At 43.8% G+C, this 19,443-nt stretch overlaps 1 protein-coding gene across 1 annotated transcript in view; it reads right to left on the bottom strand.

The window, feature by feature from the left end:
• The window catches only part of thsd7ba (thrombospondin, type I, domain containing 7Ba), a 578,787-nt gene extending 567,414 nt beyond the window's left edge, over nucleotides 1–11,373 (bottom strand). The window contains exons 1-2 of the mRNA XM_060827743.1: nucleotides 11,355–11,373; nucleotides 10,212–11,013 (exon numbers count right to left, since the gene is read on the bottom strand). Of these exons, the coding sequence (XP_060683726.1) occupies nucleotides 10,212–11,013; nucleotides 11,355–11,373 (821 nt within the window). The remainder of the gene's footprint in view (nucleotides 1–10,211; nucleotides 11,014–11,354) is intronic.
• Between the last annotated feature and the right edge of the window lie 8,070 nt (nucleotides 11,374–19,443).

The raw sequence follows: 19,443 nt of genomic DNA on the forward strand, positions 1-19,443 counted from the left end.
CTCAGCAGAAAATTTTGGTTGCAGTTATCAACAGGTTAAGCGACCATTCACTCTATATCTCAGGGCTGCAATAGTTGGAACGTTTTCAAACTCAGCCTATGACTGATGGTTTACAAACTCAGCAATTTAACACCATACAGGTTAGCCTTAATTCTATGGTGTATAGTAGTTGGGTTGACACAAAAAAAAACTACAGGAAGTTTCTGAAATAGCCACTTCGTAGCTTTTAGTTAAGCACATCACCAACACCAAGGCAAGAACAAGTCATCTAAATGCTGCAAAAGGCAAGTAGACAACTGCAAACTATTCATAGAAAAGCAGTTAATTAGCTCCTGAAATGTTTTACAATTTAGTTGAAATGCCTTATACATTTGGAAAAAGTCTGTACTATCTCACTGTCCTGTAATTATCTTCATAACCAGTTTCAAGGCTTCACAGGTTATCATGATTCGAATGTTAATCCTTTGAGATAAGTCAGAATCTACAGGATTAATGTTCAAAGGTTGCAATGTTCTGAGCATGGAAAATGTTTGCAAGAAAATGAACAACAACGCAGGAGGCAAATACGATAAATGATGCATAAATACACATTTTGGCTTCCAGCTGAATAAAACTGATTAAAATGATCCCATTTGAATAGGTTTCCTGCAAATGAGATTTCATTAGAGACAGAGACTGAAACCGTATCATGCTTCTTGCTACCGGGGAGTCTCCTTGTTATTGTCTCTCTGTACCTTATGATGCCATATTGTTTCACCTAATATGTGTCCATTCTCACTAATTGAATCTAAGCAGGTAATTTGAATGTTATCTTATTACCATGGGAAAAAATATCGAATGTAAACTAATTATCCTCCACTGCTTAGTGCAACAACAACTGGAATATATCCAAGCAGCAAGAATCACAGCTTAGGCAGAGGGGTGTAACTTTTTTGTGATAAATGCTCAATTGAACACATTTTAGTAGGATCGTAAAAGTGTCATATGGCATATCTGTGCTTCATGTGCTGGCATTTCAATTACATTGTCAGTGATATGCAAATTTGCTTAAAGCCAATTACATTTATATGGGAAAATGGATAGGTAATGGTGACTTTGTAAAGGGAATCAGTGGCAACCTGGAAAACAATTTTGGCAGCATTCAGAAAGGTTATATAACTTCAGACAGGATAGCAATACATTTTGAAAAGACAATGAGGTTCTTAAAGAGGATAACTACAACAGGTTTAGAGACAGCAGGTGACAAGAATATGGTGACAGCTTTCCAAGTAAGGAAATGCTTTGAGAGTTGCTGTAGCCTAAGTTATTTTTAGCTTCTACTATCAGTATAAAACGTACATAAATACTTTTCCACAATGTAAAAAGGAATTACATTAAAATAGATGTACATTTAATGGTGCACTGAATATCATAATCTATTTGGTTAAACATCACACAATACCAGGTTATAGTCCAACAGGTTTAATTGGAAGCACACTAGCTTTTGGAGCAACGCTCCTTCATCAGCTGATAGTGGAGGGCTCAATCCTAACACACAGAATTTATAGCAAAAATTTACAGTGTGATGTAACTGAAATTTTACATTGAAAAATTGATTGTCTGTTAAGCCTTTCATCTATTAGAATACAGTGATAGTTTCACTTCTTTCATGTGTAAATCACAAAACCTTTTTTTAAAAGTTGCATTCTCGGGTTAGCTGTTAACAATGGTGATAGCTAGACAATATGTTGAAGATGTTGGCCCCTGTGTTCTCTGTCTGTGCCATGATGTTTAGATTGATTCTAATCTAAAAAGTGAGATAAAAATTTTACATAAATTCATGCAATTTTTGAGCTCAGAGTTCTACATGAATGCATGCAGTTTTTGAGCAAAGTACAATGTAACTCTGCAAGTACAAATTCACCCCACAAAATATATGTGTGCATGTGGGTCATTGTCTGTTTGTGTGTGTATGTCTGTTTGTGGTGGGGGTTGTAAGTGTGAGAAAGTGTGTGTGTGCGTGTGTGTGTGTAGTGAGTGCAGAGTGTGTTAAGTCTGTGAGGGGGTGCATGAGTGAGTGTGGGAATGTGTGTGTGGGTGTCTGTGTGCGCGTCTGTATGTACCTGCTTCCATGTGTATGTGAGAGTGTGTGTGTGTGTAGGAATATCTGTGTGTGTGTAGTGCAATGGTGATCACCTGTAATGTGACATGAACCCAAGGTCCCGGTTGAGGCCCTCCCTACGGGTACCGAACTTAGCTATCAGCCTCTGCTCGGCCACTTTTCTCTGCTGCCTGTCCCGAAGTCCGCCTTGGGGGATGGTCACCCGAAGGTCCGAGGCTGAATGTCCTAGACCACTGAAGTGTTCCCCAACTGGGAGGGAACCCTCCTGTCTATTGATTGTTGTGCGGTGCCCATTCATCTGTTGTCGTAGCCTTTGCTCGGTTTCCCCAACGTACCATGCCTCCGGGCATCCTTGCCTGCAACGTATAAGATAGACAACGTTGGCTGAGTCACATGAGTACCTGCCATGTACAAGGTGGGAGGTGTTCCCAAGCGTAATAGTGGTATTTGTGTCCACAATGTGATATGTCTTGCAGCGTCCACCATGACAGGGTTGTATGGACTTGTCCTGAGAGCCAGACAGTTTGCTACGAACAATGATCTGTTTGAGGTTTGGCGGTTATTTAAAGACAAGTAGTGGAGGTGTGGGGAATGTCTTGGCGCGGTGCTCATCCTCATTGATAATGTGTTGTAGGTCACAAAGAACATAGCGTAATTTTTCAGCTCCTGGGAAGTACTGAACAACACAGGGTACCCTGTCAGTTGCAGCACATGTCTGTCTCCTGAGGAAGTCATTACGGTTCCTTGCTGTGGCACATCGGAACTAGTGGTTGATGAGTTAAGCATCGTACCCCGTTCTTGTGAGGGCATCCCTGAGTACTTCCAGGTGTCCGTAACGTACCTCCTTATCTAAGCAGATCCGGTGTATGCGTAGGGCTTGTCCATAGGGAATGGTTGTTTTAATATGTTTTGGGTGGAAGCTGGAGAAGTGTAGCATTGTGAGGTTGTCTCTGGATTTGCGGTAGAGTGTGGTGCTGAGGTGTCCATTCTTGATGGAGACGCATGTGTCCAAGAATGAGACAGATAGTCGAGAGTAGTCCATGGTGAGTTTGATGGTGGGATGAAACTTGTTGATGTCACTGTGTAGTTTTATCAGTGACTCCTTGCCATGGGTCACAGAGGAAGAGAATGCCGTCAATGTACCTAGTGTACAATGTTGGTTGGAGATCCTGCATAAAGAAGAAGTCTTGTTCGAACCTGTGCATAAAAGTTTTGGCATATTGGGGTGAAAATTTGGTCCCCGTGGCTGTTCCGTGTGTCTGGATGAAGAACTGGTTGTCAAAGGTGAAGACGTTGTGATCCAGGATAAAGTGGATGAGTTGTAGGATGGTGTTTGGAGACTGGCAGTTGTTGGTGTTGAGTACTGAGGCTGTTGCCGCAATGCCATCATTGTGGGGGACACTGATGTACAGTGCAGAAATGTCCATTGTGACAAGGAATGTTCCCGGTTTGACTGGTCTGTGGGTGCTGAGTTTCTGTAAGGAATCCGTAGTGTCGCGACAGAAGCTGGAGATCCCCTGTACAATCGGTTTCAAGATGCCTTCCACATAGCCGGAGAGATTCTCACATAGGGTCCTATTGCCCGACATGATGGGACGTCCCGGTGTGTTGGCTTTGTGTACCTTTGGAAGGCAGTAGAAGTCGCCTACACGAGAAGTACATGGGATGAAGGCGCGTAGGGAACTCTGAAGGACTGGATCAAAAGTTCTGATCAGTGTGTTTAATTCTCAAGTGTGTTCTTTGGTCGGATCATCTGGTAGTTGCCTGTAGTGTTCCTGGTTGTTCAGTTGTCGGTACACTTCATTGCAGTAATCTGCTCTATTCTGAATGACAATGGCTCCTCCTTCATCTGCTGTTTTGTTGACAATGTTGTGATTGATTTTGAGAGCCTGGATGACATTGCTTTGTGAACGGGTGATGTTTAGCTCTACCTTGTGGGTACGGCTGATGAATCTGGCATTTGTATATTCCCTGACGGTTTGAGCATACATGTCAAGCCCAGGGCAGCGGCCCTCCGGTGGGGTCCATGTTGACACCTTCTTTGGTCTCTCCTCAACAGATCCCTGTGATGACTATTCCAGTTCATCAGTGGGCTCATTGGGATCACTGCCGGCACCTTGAAAGAATTCCCGGAGTCTCATTCATCTGATGAACTCCTCCGTGTCTGCTGCCTGAACCAACAGGTCCATTTTGGTGGTGGGGCAGAAGTTAAGACCACTACTCAGGACTTCAATCTCTTCTGGTCTACTGTGGCTCCAGGGCAGGCTTTGCTATTACTGGTGAGAATGCCAAGTTTCTCCAGTTTTTTGTTTTTGGCGTGCATGTACGTGGTGTAGTTTTGTCGCCTTGTCTGTTTGGCAATGTCACATAATTGTACTGATGAAACCTGTAGGACTATAACCTGGTGTTGTGTGATTTTTAACTTTGTACACCCCAGTTCAACACCGGCATCTCCAAATCATTACTACTATCGGCACCACTAACCATCGGCTTAAAGTGGAGAGGATCTCCAAGAAGATTGCACATATCGACACAGACACCAAGTTTCTACAGGAATGCAGGCAAGCAGGAAAGATACGAAAGGATTACGGATCACGAACCCACTTAGGTCAACCTACAACACAGACTACGCAGAGAGACTTTGCCACCGCACCTCTCGTAAACTCTTCAATCATCTCGTGCACCAACTCTACAGCAGGCACTGCAACCTTGAAATTCAGATGGAGCCCACACTCACAGCCTGCACCCAGGATACATCAGTACAATCATGTGACATTGCCAAACAGACAAGGCGACAAAACTACACCACGTACATGCATGCCAAGAACAAAAAAAACTGGAGAAACTTGGCATTCTCACCAGTAATATCAAAGCCTGCCCTGGAACCACAGTACAACATTATCACTGCGGGGAAGTCTATTATCAACTTATCGGACCACACCCTTCGACCAGAAGAGATTGAAGTCCTGAGTAGGGGTCTCAACTTCTGCCCCACCACCAAAACGGACCTTTTGGTTCTGGCAGCAGATATAGAGGAGTTCATCACATGAATGAGACTCCGGGAATTCTTTCAAGGTGCTGGCAGTGATCCCAATGAGCCCACTGATGAACTGGAATAGTCATCACAGGGATCTGTTGAGGAGCGACCAAAGAAGGTGTCAACATGGACCCCACTGGAGGGCTGCTGCCCTGGGCTTGACATGTATGCTCAAACTGTCAGGGAATATACAAATGCCAGATTCATCAGCCGTACCCACAAGGTAGAGCTAAACATCACCCGTTCACAGAGCAATGCCATCCAGGCTCTCAAAATCAATCACAACATTGTCACCAAACCAGCAGATAAAGGAGGAGCCATTGTCATTCAGAATAGAACAGATTACTGCAAGGAAGTGTATCGACAACTGAACAACCAGGAACACTACAGGCAACTACCAGCTGATCCGACCAAAGAACACACTTGAGAATTAAACACACTGATCAGAACTTTTGATCCAGTCCTTCAGAGTTCCCTACGTGCCCTCATCCCACGTACTTCTCGTGTAGGCGACTTCTACTGCCTTCCAAAGGTACACAAAGTCAACACACCGGGACGTCCCATCGTGTTGGGCAATGGGACTATATGTGAGAATCTCTCCGGCTATGTGGAAGGCATCTTGAAACCAATTGTACAGGGGATCTCCAGCTTCTGTCGCGACACTACGGATTCCTTACAGAAACTCAGCACCCACAGACCAGTCAAACCGGGAACATTCCTTGTCACAATGGACATTTCTGCACTGTACATCAGTGTCCCCCACAATGATGGCATTGCGGCAACAGCCTCAGTACTCAACACCAACAACTGCCAGTCTCCAAACACCATCCTACAACTCATCAACTTTATCCTGGATCACAACGTCTTCACCTTTGACAACCAGTTCTTCATCCAGACTCATGGAACAGCCATGGGGACCAAATTTTCACCCAAATATGCCAAAATTTTTATGCACAGGTTCGAACAAGACTTCTTCTCTATGCAGGTTCTCCAACCAACATTGTACACTAGGTTAATTGACGACATTTTCTTCCTCTGGACCCATGGCAAGGAGTCACTGATAAACCTATGCAGTGACATCAACAAGTTTCATCCCACCATCAAACTCACCATGGACTACTCTTGGCTATCTGTCTAATTCTTGGACACATGCGTCTCCATTAAGAATGGACACCTCAGCACCACACTCTACCGCAAACCCACAGACAACCTCACAATGCTACACTTCTCCAGCTTCCACCCAAAACATATTAAAACAACCATTCCCTATGGACAAGCCCTACGCATACACTGGATCTGCTCAGATGAGGAGGAACGTGACGGACACCTGGAAGTACTCAAGGATGCCCTCACAAGAACGGGGTACGATACTCAACTCATCAACCGCCAGTTCCGACGTGCCACACCAAGGAACCTTAATGACCTTTTCAGGAGACAGACATGTGCTGCAACTGACAGGGTACCCTTCGTTGGTCAGTACTTCCCAGGAGCTGAAAAATTCTTCGTGACCTACAACACATTATCAATGAGGATGAGCACCGCACCAAGACCTTCCCCACACCTCCACTACATGCCTTTAAACAACCGCCAAACCTCAAACAGATCATTGTTCGTAGCAAACTGCCTGGCTCTCAGGACAACTCCATACACCCCTGTCATGCTGGACGTTGCAAAACGTGTCAGATTGTGGACATAGATACCACTATTACGCATGGGAACTCCTCCCACCTTGACATGGCAGGTTTTCATGAGACTTAGCCAATGTTGTCTATCTTATATGTTGCAGGCAAGTATGCCCGGAGGCATGGTACATTGGGGAAACCGAGCAAAGGCTACGACAACGGATGAATGGGCACCGCTCAACAACCAATAGACAGGAGGGTTCCCTCCCGGTTGGGGAACACTTCAGTGGTCCAGGACATTTGGCCTCGGATCTTTGGGTGACCATCCCCCAAGGTAGACTTCGGGACAGGCAGCAGAGAAAAGTGGCCAAGCAGAGGCTGATAGCTAAGTTCGGTACCCATAGGGAGGGCCTCAACCGGGACCTTGGGTTCATGTCACGTTACAAGTGATCACCATTACACTATAAACACACACAGATATTCCTATCCACACACACTCTCACATACACATGGACACAGGTACACACAGACGCGCACACAGACACCCACACACACCCTTATAGACACACACACTCCCACACGCACACATGCACCCCCTTACAGACTTAAGACACTCTGCACTCACTACACACACATGCACACACACACTTTCTCACACTTACAACCCCCACCCTAGACAGGCACACACACACAGACAAAGACCCACATGCACACATATATTTTGTGGGGTGAATTTGTACTTTCAGAGTTACATTATACTTTGCTCAAAAACTGCATGAATTCAAGTAGAACTCTGAGCTCAAAAACTGCATGAATTTATGTAAAACTCTGTTATCTCACTTTTTAGATTAGAATCAATCTAAACATCATGGCATAGACAGAGAACACAGGGAGCCAACACCTTCAACATATTGTCTAGCTATCACCATTGTTAACAGCTAACTCGAGAATGCAACTTTTAAAAAAAGATTTTGTGATTTACACATGAAAGAACTGAAACTATCACTGTATTCTAACAGATGAAAGGCTTAACATACAATCAATTTTTCAATGTATAATTTCAGTTACATCACACTGTAAATTTTTGCTATGAATTCTGTGCTACAATTGAGCCCACCACAATCACCTGATGAAGGAGCGATGCTCCGAAAGCTAGTGTGCTTCCAATTAAACCTGTTAGACTATAACATGGTGTTGTATGATTTTTAACTTTGTACACCCCAGTCCAACACCGGCAACTCCAAATCATAATCTATTTGGATTTTCACAATGGACAAATGTGTAAAATATATTGCAATTAGCGTCATATAGTGATAGAGATGTACAGCATGGAAACAGACCCTTCGGTCCAACTAGTTCATGTTGACCAGCTATCCTCAACTAATGTAACTAATCCTAAACTAGTCCCATCTCCCAGCACTTTGCCCATGACCTTCTAAACACTTCCGAGTAATATACCCACCCAGATGCCTTTATTGTTATTGAAATTAAGAACTGTCATTCTAAAGATATCATCTTACTTTAGCTTATGATTCAATAGTGTGTTATTCATTTATGATGTCTACCCCAATTCAACAGTGTACATACTTTTTGAGTATGTTGTCAGTTGACAAAGAACCATTTAAACTATCATTGATTTGAAGATGTCCTAAAAAGGTATACCTTTAATTAAATTATTTACCAATAATTAGGCCTCATAGTTCCAAGGAGACTTAGCATTATTCTTTTGATGCTCTTGGGCTTATAAAGCAGTGCATGCTGTGATTTAGTGGGAACAAAGACAGGGTTATCTAGTATATTTATTCTCGCATCAAGTTTATTTTGGATACTAGAGTGAAGTTGTTAATTTTATCACAATAAATGTGACTGGAATAGTTAGTTACAAAATAATTTGGGGCGGAATGGTGACTCAGTGGTTAGCACTACTGTCTCACAGTGCAAGGGACTCAGGTTTGATTCCAGCCTCGGGCAACTGGCTGTGTGGAGTTTGCACATTTCTCCCATGTCTATGTTTCTTCCAGGTGCTCCAGTTTCCTCCCACAATTCAAAGATGTGCAGGTTAGGTGAATTGGCAATGCTAAATTGTCCAATGTGCTCAGGGATGTGTAGGTTAGGTATATTAGTCAGGGGTAAGTATAGAGTAGGCAATTGGGTCTGGGTGGATACCTCTTCGGAAGGTCGGTGTGGACTTGTTGGGTTGAAGGGCCTGTTTCCAAACTGTAGGGATTCTATCCTATTAATTGAATTGTGTCAAGTTTTCTAAGAAACTGAATTAACTTGAATTATTGGACAAGTGGCTACGACTGTTATTTAAAGAAGCTTCACAATGCTGCATGAGGACTACAAAAGTATTATTGTGAGGTGAATTTTGTTGATAATGGTCTCATTGCCAACACTGAAAGCAATTCCTATGTAGGTGGTGGACCCACTTTGGCATATTGCTGGCAGTATCAATTAAGAGGAAGCTGCTGGTACCATTGTTCCACTAAGGAGAGCAGTCAACCAATAAGAAGTTCTGAAGAAAGGTCTAGACCCAAAATATTGAGTCTGCTTTCTCTCTTCAGATATTGCCAGACCTGCTAAGTTTTTCCAGCAATTCCTGCTTTTGTTTCTGATTTCCAGCATCCACGGTATTTTATTCGTTTTTCAATTAGATGGTCACCTCTTGCAGTCAACAGCACTGAGGTTGCAACTCCAGGGAAAAGATACCTCAATAAAAGGACAACATCAAAATCTGGGGTATACAAGGGCCCACCAACTGGGGGCATGTGAATTGAATACCAGAAGCATTTTCAGGTGAGGGCAGCCACAGCATCTGGGGATATCTCAACATGAATCATGGTGTCCCCATAACACCCTCACACTCTAACCTTCTACAACCCAACCAAGTTTCACATGCGTGTCTCTGTAGTAAGGCTCCCATTCTCTCCATCCCCAAATGAGGCAGGCAAAATGCCAATGGAAGGAGAATGTGTCCTTCGTTGTTCACTGAAGTGGATCAATTGGTATCTAGGCTGGCATCTGAGTTGCCAACTTCCCCTCTGTTGACAAATATTATGGTATGGCAGTGATGAGGCATCAGACTCCCCTTCTGAAATCTTCATCTGCCATTTTGCCAGCCCTCCCGCCTTGTAACCCATTTCTACAAAGGGCTGAAAAGGGCACCAGGTTATCCAAATGAAAATCCAGAACATTTATAAAATACAAATTATTGCATCTCTTCCATACTTTTGCTTCATTTTTCAAATAATGACAATCTCCCTCTTCATTGTTTGGAATGCTGTTATGGAAGTGCAATAAACTGCAGTTAGTGATTCAATCTTTATTCAGCTAGAAAGGTGCAAGAGTAAAAATATTTAGCGTAATACATCAAAACTTGCTGCATTTGTTTACTCCACAGAACGCTGACTAATCTTTGTTAACAGGCAAAAACCTGGAACAATGATGTTACCTTAGCATGGCGTTCCTTCCATCGCTTCTCACACAATGTACATGTCTTGTTTGATATCCTATTTCTACATCCCATGCCTTGGAATGCTGGTGCATTGGATGCTTCGCATGTTTCTTTCCTGACGATTGCAAACTAAAGTTCAGCACTGTGTTGCCATTTTGCCAGATTTGTCTTTGATGTGGCAGTCTGCAGTCACTCCAGGGACCTACTTTTAGACTGTACTGAAACTCATCCTCCCCAACCAAACAGGAGATCTGTATATCACAGCTTCTAGTTTCCGTTAGAGACGGGCAGGTATTACCACCATACAAGGGTGGTGATAATACAGAACGAACACGGTGTTGTAATCCTTTCCCACAACCTTTGCTGCAGGCTGACCAAATAGAGAACTCCGACACAACACAGTCTTGTGGGCAGGGAATGAGGCAGGCTTGGTCCGAGGCAGGCTTAGGTGTAAAGAATTCACAAATCTCGTCTAACACCACCGATCGGTTGGATTTTCGTATGCAGTATACTTTCCTATGCTGCAATCCCTGCTGGGCAGTGACACAATTGGAGGTCCTTGGTTCAACTTTATTTGAAGCAATATGAAGTGTACAATCTCCCCATTTTGAGAATTCCCACTCAAAAAGTTCCTGATGCCAGTCACACACCTTGAAACAGTCTCTCTGAATTTCTGGTCTCTCTTCATACTTACAGTGGGAATGGTGTGTTGTCCAGCCTTCAATGTGGACACACCACACTGTTCTACTTTGTACTCCATTTGGACCACAATCTTCACCAATACATCGACCCCACTGGCCTAAAAGCAGAAAACAAATTGAGTAATTCAACATCTAAAATGAAAGAGCACATTAAGTTTTGGCTTGAAACAAATGTGGAGTCATGGACACTTTTAAAAACTGTGATAACTTATAACAGACATAATTTCTTTGAGTATAATCTGCATTTAGGTGTCCAAAGATTATAGGTTAATAGCAACCAAAAACAAAAATTAATAACTGAACGCTGCTGAAATTTATTTTTAAAAATTAGCCATTAAAAGTGCTGGGAAAACAAGCACATGCAATAGATATGTTACATTGCTTTGTACATTGAAATATGAAAAAAGGACATCTATAAATCATTGCCATTTTTCCTCGCCTTGATCCGAGGAACACATAGTCCTCAGATGTAAAGTAGGTGAAGAAGTGAAGATTGTGTTGTTGAATTTCTGTATCTTTTCCATCACTAGTGAGACACAGTAGGAAAGACCATTCACACAATGTGAAAAGCCCTCACAGGATAACTAAGATATCCTATGATAAGAAAACAAACAGAAAATGCAGGAAAATCCAACAGGTCAGAAGGCCTTTCATAGACAGGAATCAAGTTAAACTTTCAAATTGATGGTCTGTCATTAAACGTGGACTAAGTTAGTGACATAACGGATTATAACTAAGCAAAAACATTCAATTCTAGCTGCCACATTACAGGAAGAATGTGGAGGCCTTTAACAGGGTGCAGAAGAAGTTTACCAGATGCTGCCCAGATTAGAAGGTATGAGCTATAAGGAGAGGCTAGAGAAACTTGCGTTGTTCTGTCTAGAGTGGCGGAGGCTGAGGAGAGACTTGATAGCAGTCTATAAAATTATGAGAAGCATAGATGAGGTTCACAGATAGAATCTTCTTCCCAGAGTTGAAATGTTTAATACTAGAGGTCATGCATTTAAAGTGAGAGGGGGAATGTTCAAAGGAGATGTGAGGGGCAAGTTTGTTTTACACAGCGAGTGGTAGGTGCCAGGAATTCAGTGATGATGGAAGCAGGTACAAAAGTGACATTTAAGGGACTTTTAGATAAATACCTAAATAAACAAGGCATGGAGGGATAAGGACCATGGACAGGCAGAAGGGATTGGTGACATGTTTGGCATAACACTGTGGCCCAAATGGCTGGTTCCAATGCTGTACAGTTCTATGTTCTATGAGTAGGGCCAATTAGAGACTAAAAATAAGTTTTACACCCAGAAATAAGGAGCCTAGCTGAGGTGTTAAATGAATATTTTTTCAGATATCTTTACGCGGAAGGAGGAAACTCAGTCACTAGAAGTTTTCAAAGTTAATAAGGAAGAAGCCTGAGACAGATTATTGGTACTGAAAAGTGACAAGGCACTGGGACTGAATGAGATACATCCAAGGATTTTGAAGGATGTGGGGGTAGAAATCGCATGGGTCTGGGTGCAATCTTTCATTCTCCCTTAGATTCTAGGGTAGTGCCAGAAGATTGGAGAATTGCAACAAATTGTGTTGCTAAAGAAGCATTGCAAAAGATAAGCCAAACATTACAAACTTACCAAATTAACTTCAGTGGTGGGGAATCAATTATAGCATCCCTCGAGTGTGGAAGCAGGCCATTCAGTCCACACTGACCTTTCAAGGAGCATCCAACTCAAACCCTCCCCCAATACCCTGTCCCTGTATTTCCCATGGCTAACCCACCTAGCCTGCTCAGGCCTGGACATTATGGGCAATTTATCTTGGCCAATCCACCTAAGCTGCACACTGCTGGAGTGTGGGAACTTACCAAGGCACACCCATGCAGACTAAGGGACAATATGCAAACTCCACACTGACTCCATACCCAAGGGTGGAATTGAATGCACGTCCCTGGTGTTGTGAGACAGCAGTGCTCACCACTGAGCCCACCTGGCCACCTAAGCTTTTAGAAACAATTATTTGGCATAGATTAGTATTTATATGGAAAAAGATGAGTTGATTATAAAGAGTCAGCATAGAATTCTAAAGGGGAAATAGTTTTTAAATAACTTTGCTGGAATTTTTGAAGTGGTAACAGTAAAGCTCAATGAGTGCAACACTGCTGATGTGGTATCCTTTGATGCAGAGTCAATCAATAACTTGGTGAGGAAAATAGTAGATCCCTGTGTACAAGAGGTTGCAGCAACGTGACTACAAAATTGGCTAAATGATAAGAAATAGAGAGCAAAGGTCAATGAATATTTTTCAGGCTAAAGGAAGATTTGCAGTGGAATTCTCTCGCGGTCAGTATTGGAACTTGCTTTTCCTGACATACATTAATGAACCAAATTTTGGTGTGCAGGTGATGGGTTCAAAAGGTTATAGATGACACAAAAGTTGGAAGCATTGCAAATTGTGAGGTTGACGGTGTGGAAATCCAAAAGGACATTGACCAGTTGGTGGAATGGGTGGGTCGGTGACAGATGAGGTTCAATCTAGAGAAGAATGAGGTGATGCATTTTGCTAGAAAGCACTTTGAAAGCAGTTAAAAATAAGGAGTACAAATCCAAAGGAGGTACAGGAGTAAAACAAAACCTTGATTGCATATGTGCTCAGATTATTGAAGGTGGTAGGGTAGATGAAGAGAGCAGTTAATAAAGCATATAATATCCTTGGCTTTATTAATGGGGATGTAGAGTACAAGAGTAAAGAGGTGATGTTGAATTTATTCAAAACACTTGTTAGACTTCTGATGAATTACTGTATGCAGTTGTGGGTCCCATATTATAGGAAAGATGTGAATCTTTTGAAGACAGTATAGAAGCGATTTACAAGAACAGTTCCAGGACTGAGAAACTTCAGTAATAAGTTGGAACTGCTCTCCATGGACAGCAGAAGGCTGAGATGAGACTCAATAGAGGTTTTCAAAATCATGACTGGGCTGGATAGAATAGTTAAGGAGAAGCTGTTCCCAGGCCTGTAAAAAAAAAAGAATGAGTGGGCATAGATTTAAACTGATGGGCAAATGGAGTAAGCGTGATGCAAGAGAAAAACATTTTCACTCTGCAAATAATTAGGGTATGGAATGTACTGGAAATGTGGGAGCAGGTTCAATTGAGGCATTTGGGGGAGCACTGGATGACTATTTGGATCGAAATTGTGTGCACCGGAATGGGAAAAAGCAGAAGATTGGCACTAGATAATGATGTTTTTTTAACAAATTGGTGCAAGCATGATGGACAAAATGGCTTTCTTCTGAACCATAACAATCCAGTAATTGTGTGTGATCATAAATGCATGTACTATAGTAGAATGATTAAACTACAGTTGGATCAAATCTCACCATATGTACTGAACATGAGTTAAGAAAATCTGATAACTTGTAGGCATGGAACCTGCAGTAGGATTAGGGTTAGGTGATTAGAGATGAAAATCTAATCAATGTCAGGAGGGAACCCCCAACTGAGGCTGGACTCAATATAACGCCTCCAAGATACAGTGAACTCTTTATGATATTCAAAGCCGTCTATCACATCACTTCATTTTTAGGAGTACACAGTAAGTATTGTTTTGCCATGTTGGCCACATCCTGAGAAGGAGCATAGTAGATGGTTACACTTGTTCTATAATTAGGGAAATTCTTTTCTCAAAATTTCTCAGGATTCCTAAAACATGTTCAGTTCAAAGTATCCAAGAAATTGTGGTAAGTCTCAAGGCATAACTCATGTGTCACTTGTTTTTGACTCTATTATTTGAAGGCAATTTAAAAAAAAATAAAAGGATTTACATTTCCAAGTAGCTTGTTGTATGCAATGATCAATTATTCTTTTCTTCAAATTTTTTTGAAATCCCACTATGTCCAGATAAAAAATAAAAATCAATTTTTAATTATAAAGGCATTACATACACAACAGGTACTGGTAAAAATCTGCAGAAGAATCATTTTGAAGACAGGGGAATAATTCAGGCTGAGGAATGTCATGTCTCACAAATTATGATCACTAACTTTGGATTTACAAATGTCTTAAATTTCAAATTTAATTCACTTGAAGTTCTCGTTATGTGTGTAAAAACTAGCAATCTGCAGATGGATAGTAATTGTATGGTTCTGATTTGGAATCAGTAATTTACTGATTTTTAAGTGGTTCAATCCCCACCAACACCCCCACCCGCTCTGCCCCCAATCCCTGGATTTAGATTAGATTAGATTACTTACAGTGTGGAAACAGGCCCTTCGGCCCAACAAGTCCACACCGACCCGCCAAAGCGCAACCTACCCATATATTTACCCCTTACCGAACACTACGTGCAATTTAGCATGGCCAATTCACCTGACCCACACATCTTTAGACTGTGGGAGGAAACCAGAGCACCTGGAGGAAACCCAGGCAGAGAACATGCAAACTCGACACAGTCACCTGAATCGGGAATTGAACCTGGGTCTCAGGCGCTGTGAGGCAGCAGTGACAATCACTGTGCCACCGTGCCACCCATTAAGTTGCTGGACTTATTTAGGAAATGGGAAACGAAGAAGGCAGTAGACAGCTGTTTCAGGGCAAAAGAATCTCTGTTTATTTACTATACAAAAGGTAAGTATAACACAAGAAATAAAGGAGAAGGAAATTGACAAAATCAACTATACAGAGGACAGTAACTAAATATAGTATTAAATTAAACACAGATTAAACACTGTGAAAACTTAAACAACAATTTTAATCACAGAAACTTTAAGCAGACTTCCTAACATTGGGGCTCCATGCACTGTCACCACCCGCCTCCCCCTGCTGCTAGCAAGGTTAAAACTTTGGGATCTTGGGAGTTTCAGCTCACTATAGAGGGAAACATAGTTTAAAGTACAGCTCGTCATTGAGGTTCTTGTCATCAGTTCTCCTGGTTCAGAATGGGCTCATATCTAGAAGCTCTTGATTAGCATGCCCCATTTCCAATGTCATTTGTTGCAATGATGCCCTTGGTTTAGCTTACCGAATCAGCTTCTCTGGTCAGCCTCGGTGGTTCTTTGGTAAGAAGCTCCTTGTTGGGGCTGGAAGCTTGTTGTCAACAAAGCTCTCCCCCAGATGAGATCAGGGATGGCAATTATAGAAGGAAAGCCAGTGTTTCCAAATAAACCTGTTGGATTCATGTGTCTCTGCCAAAGTTGTCAATCTCTTATTTTACTCATGTGACTGCCAATGTTGTCTGTCTCATACGCTTCAGGCAAGGATGCCCTGAGACATGGTACATTGGCGAGACCAAGCAGAGGCTACGGCAATGGATGAATGGACACACGACAATCACAAGCAGGAGTGTTCCCACCCAGTCAGGGAACACTTCAGTAGTCCGGGACAGTTGGCCTTGGACCTTCAGGTGACCATCCTCCAAGGCCGACTTTGGGACAGGCAACAAAGCAAAGTGGCCGAGCAGAGGCTAATAGCCAAGTTTGGTACCCATGGGGATGGCCTCAACTGAGATCTTGGATTCATGTCACACTGCAGGTGACCCCACTAAACAGTACACTCTCTGTGTCTCTCTCTCGCTCTTTCACACACACACACTCACACTCACATCCACACACACCCCCTCTCACAGACATATGGCCCATTACACCCAACACAGACACACCCCACTCCTCCCCCCACACACACACATGCATACACTCACTCGATCTCCCCTGTACACACACGTATAAGTTTGTGGGGTGAATTTGTACTTGCAGAATTACATTTTATTTTGCTCAAAAATTGCATAAATCCATGCAAGATTCTGTAACTCCCACTTTAAAAATATAATCAGTCTGACCTAACATTGGGACACAGACAGATTTTAACTTTACACCTCCAATGCATTATCTGAGCTGAGATGACACCTATTGTTAAAAGCTATCTTGAAGATGGAACTTCAGATCCACCGACGTCAAGCCGGTGTTCTTCTCTGCCCACTGCCTCCTGCTGGCCGACTGTCACCTACAGGATGAGCAGCGGGCTGGTAAGGGAACATGGAAGCTGAACACAAAGCTGTTGACCCCGGGAAACATTGAGGAGCTCAAGAGGGACTACGGAGGTTGGAGAACCGTGAAGCCCCTCTTTGAGTCCCTAGCAGACTGGTGGGAAACAGTAAAAGGGAACATCAAAAGGTTCTTCATCCTCAAAGGTGTTCAAGAGGCGAGAGAGAGGTGGGGAAAACTGTCCCAGCTCCAGGAAAGTATGCAAAACCTGCTCCTGCTGCTGACGATGGGGGTCGATGTCACAGAGGACCTCAAAGAGGTGAAGGGCCAGCAAGCCTCGCTCTTTGCCTCAGAGGCCTCCAAGATAATCTTCCAGTCCAGGGTCCGCTTGGTGGAGCAGGATGAGATGTATTCATGTTTCTTCTTCCAGAAGGTGCACAAAGAAAGCTCCGTGCTCAGCACCCTGAAGGAAGAAGATGGCTCGATAACGTCATCTCAAACTGACATCATGAGGATCAGCAAATCCTTCTATGCCAGTCTGTATGACGCGAAGCCGACCTACAGCACGGCCTCCCAGTCGTTCCTGTCCTCTATCATGGAAGTCTTAGACGACAGAACACGGGAGAGGCTGGACCACCCGCTATCTCTGGACGAGCTGACTAAGGCCCACGAGTCCTTCGAGAAAAGTAAAACTCCCGAAGCAACGGCTTACCGGTCGAGCTCTATTCTGCTCTGTGGAACTTGATTGGCCAGGGCCTGTTTGGAGGTTATGTCAGTATGTTCGGGCAGGTGCCATGAATGAATCCATGAGGAAAGGCATCATCACCCTCATTTACAAGTGGAAGGGAGAGAGGTAGGAACTCAAAAATTGGAGACCAATCTCACTGTTGAGTGCGGGTTACAAAATTCTGTCAAAGGTAATCGCCAACCAGGTCAGGTCTGTTCTGGGGTCGGTGATTCACCCTGACCAAACCTGTGCTGTACCAGGCAGGAAGATCACTGAGAGTCTCGCACTCCTCAGGGATACGATCACCTAGTGCAGGACAGAGGGTTGGACAACTGCCTGATCAGCCTGGAACAGGAGAAAGCCTTTGACAGGATATCACACAGGTATATGAGAGATGTTCTCTCCAAAATGGGCTTTGGGGAGGGAATCTGCAATTGGGTCAGACTGCTCTACACCAACATTGTCAGTGCAGTCTCAATCAATGGACGGGAATCAGATAGCTTCCCAGTCAGATCTGGAGTCAGGCATGGCTGCCCTCTCTCTCCTGTCTTGTTTGTGTGCTGCATAGAGCTATTTGCCGAGTTCATCAGGAAGGATGCGAGCCTGAGAGGGGTGATTATTCCTGGCAGCGGGAGCCTGCAGGTCAAGGCCTCCCTGTACATGGATGACGTCACCGTTTTCTGCTCAGATCCGCTGTCCGTGCGCAGACTCATGTGCATATGTGACCAGTTCAGACGGGCCTCGGGGGCCAAGGCAAACTGAGGCAAAAGTGAGGCCATGCTCTTCGGGAAGTGGGCCGACCAATCCTCGATCTCTTTCACCGTCAGGACCGACCACCTGTAGGTGCTGGGTATTTGGTTTGGGAGGGGCTGGGGCGTGCGCCAAGTCTTGGGAGGAGCGTATCAGCAAAGTGAGGCATAAACTGAGCAGATGGAAGCTACGGTCGCTCTCCATCATGGGAAAAAACCTGGTCATCAGGTGTGAGGCACTGTCATTGCTGTTATACATAGCACAGGTCTAGCCTATTCCCAGAACCTGTGCCACTGCAGTCACTCGGGCCATCTTCCAATTTATATGGAGGTCAAAAATGGACCCGGTCCGAAGGGACTCGCTGTACAAAGATCTGGGCAACAGGGGAAAAAATACACCCAATGCCACCCTCACCCTGATGGCCACCTTTGTGTGTGGCTGCATCAAGCTGTGCGTGGATCCCCGGTACGCAAACACCAAGTGTCACTACATACTGAGGTTCTACCTGTCTCAGGTGTTGCAAAGAATGTGCCTGGCCTCGTTGCTACAGAACGCTCCGAGTAGTTGGACTGTTCCATATCACCTGTCCTTCGTGGAGAAGTTTATGAAGAAAAACACCTTTGACCACAAGTCCATCAGGAAGTGGTCAGCACGTAGTGTCCTTGAGACCCTTCGGGAAAAGGAGAGGGCGGATCCTATTGAGTGGTTCCCTGAGCAGATTGTCAAAGCCATTTGGCAGAATGCCTCATCGCCAGAACTGTCCAGCAAGCACCAAGACATGGCTTGGCTGGTGGTGAGAAGCGCTCTGCCTGTGAGATCCTTTATGCATGCTCAGACTCTCAGCCACACAGCACACTGCCCTCAAAGTGCCTGGGGGGGGGAATGAGACTGTCACACACCTCCTTCTGGAATGTGTCTTTGCAGAAGAAGTCTGGAGAAGAATGCAGTGGTGTTTGTTGAGGTTCGTCCCGAGCAGCGCCGTGACATGGGACTCTGTGCTCTACAACCTGTCCCCCGGGACGCACACTGAAACGAACATCAACTATGCCTGGAGGATCATCAAGACGGTGAAGAACGCTC

This window comes from Hemiscyllium ocellatum, chromosome 7 (genome assembly GCF_020745735.1).
Source record: "Hemiscyllium ocellatum isolate sHemOce1 chromosome 7, sHemOce1.pat.X.cur, whole genome shotgun sequence".
NCBI classification, from domain to species: domain Eukaryota; kingdom Metazoa; phylum Chordata; class Chondrichthyes; order Orectolobiformes; family Hemiscylliidae; genus Hemiscyllium; species Hemiscyllium ocellatum.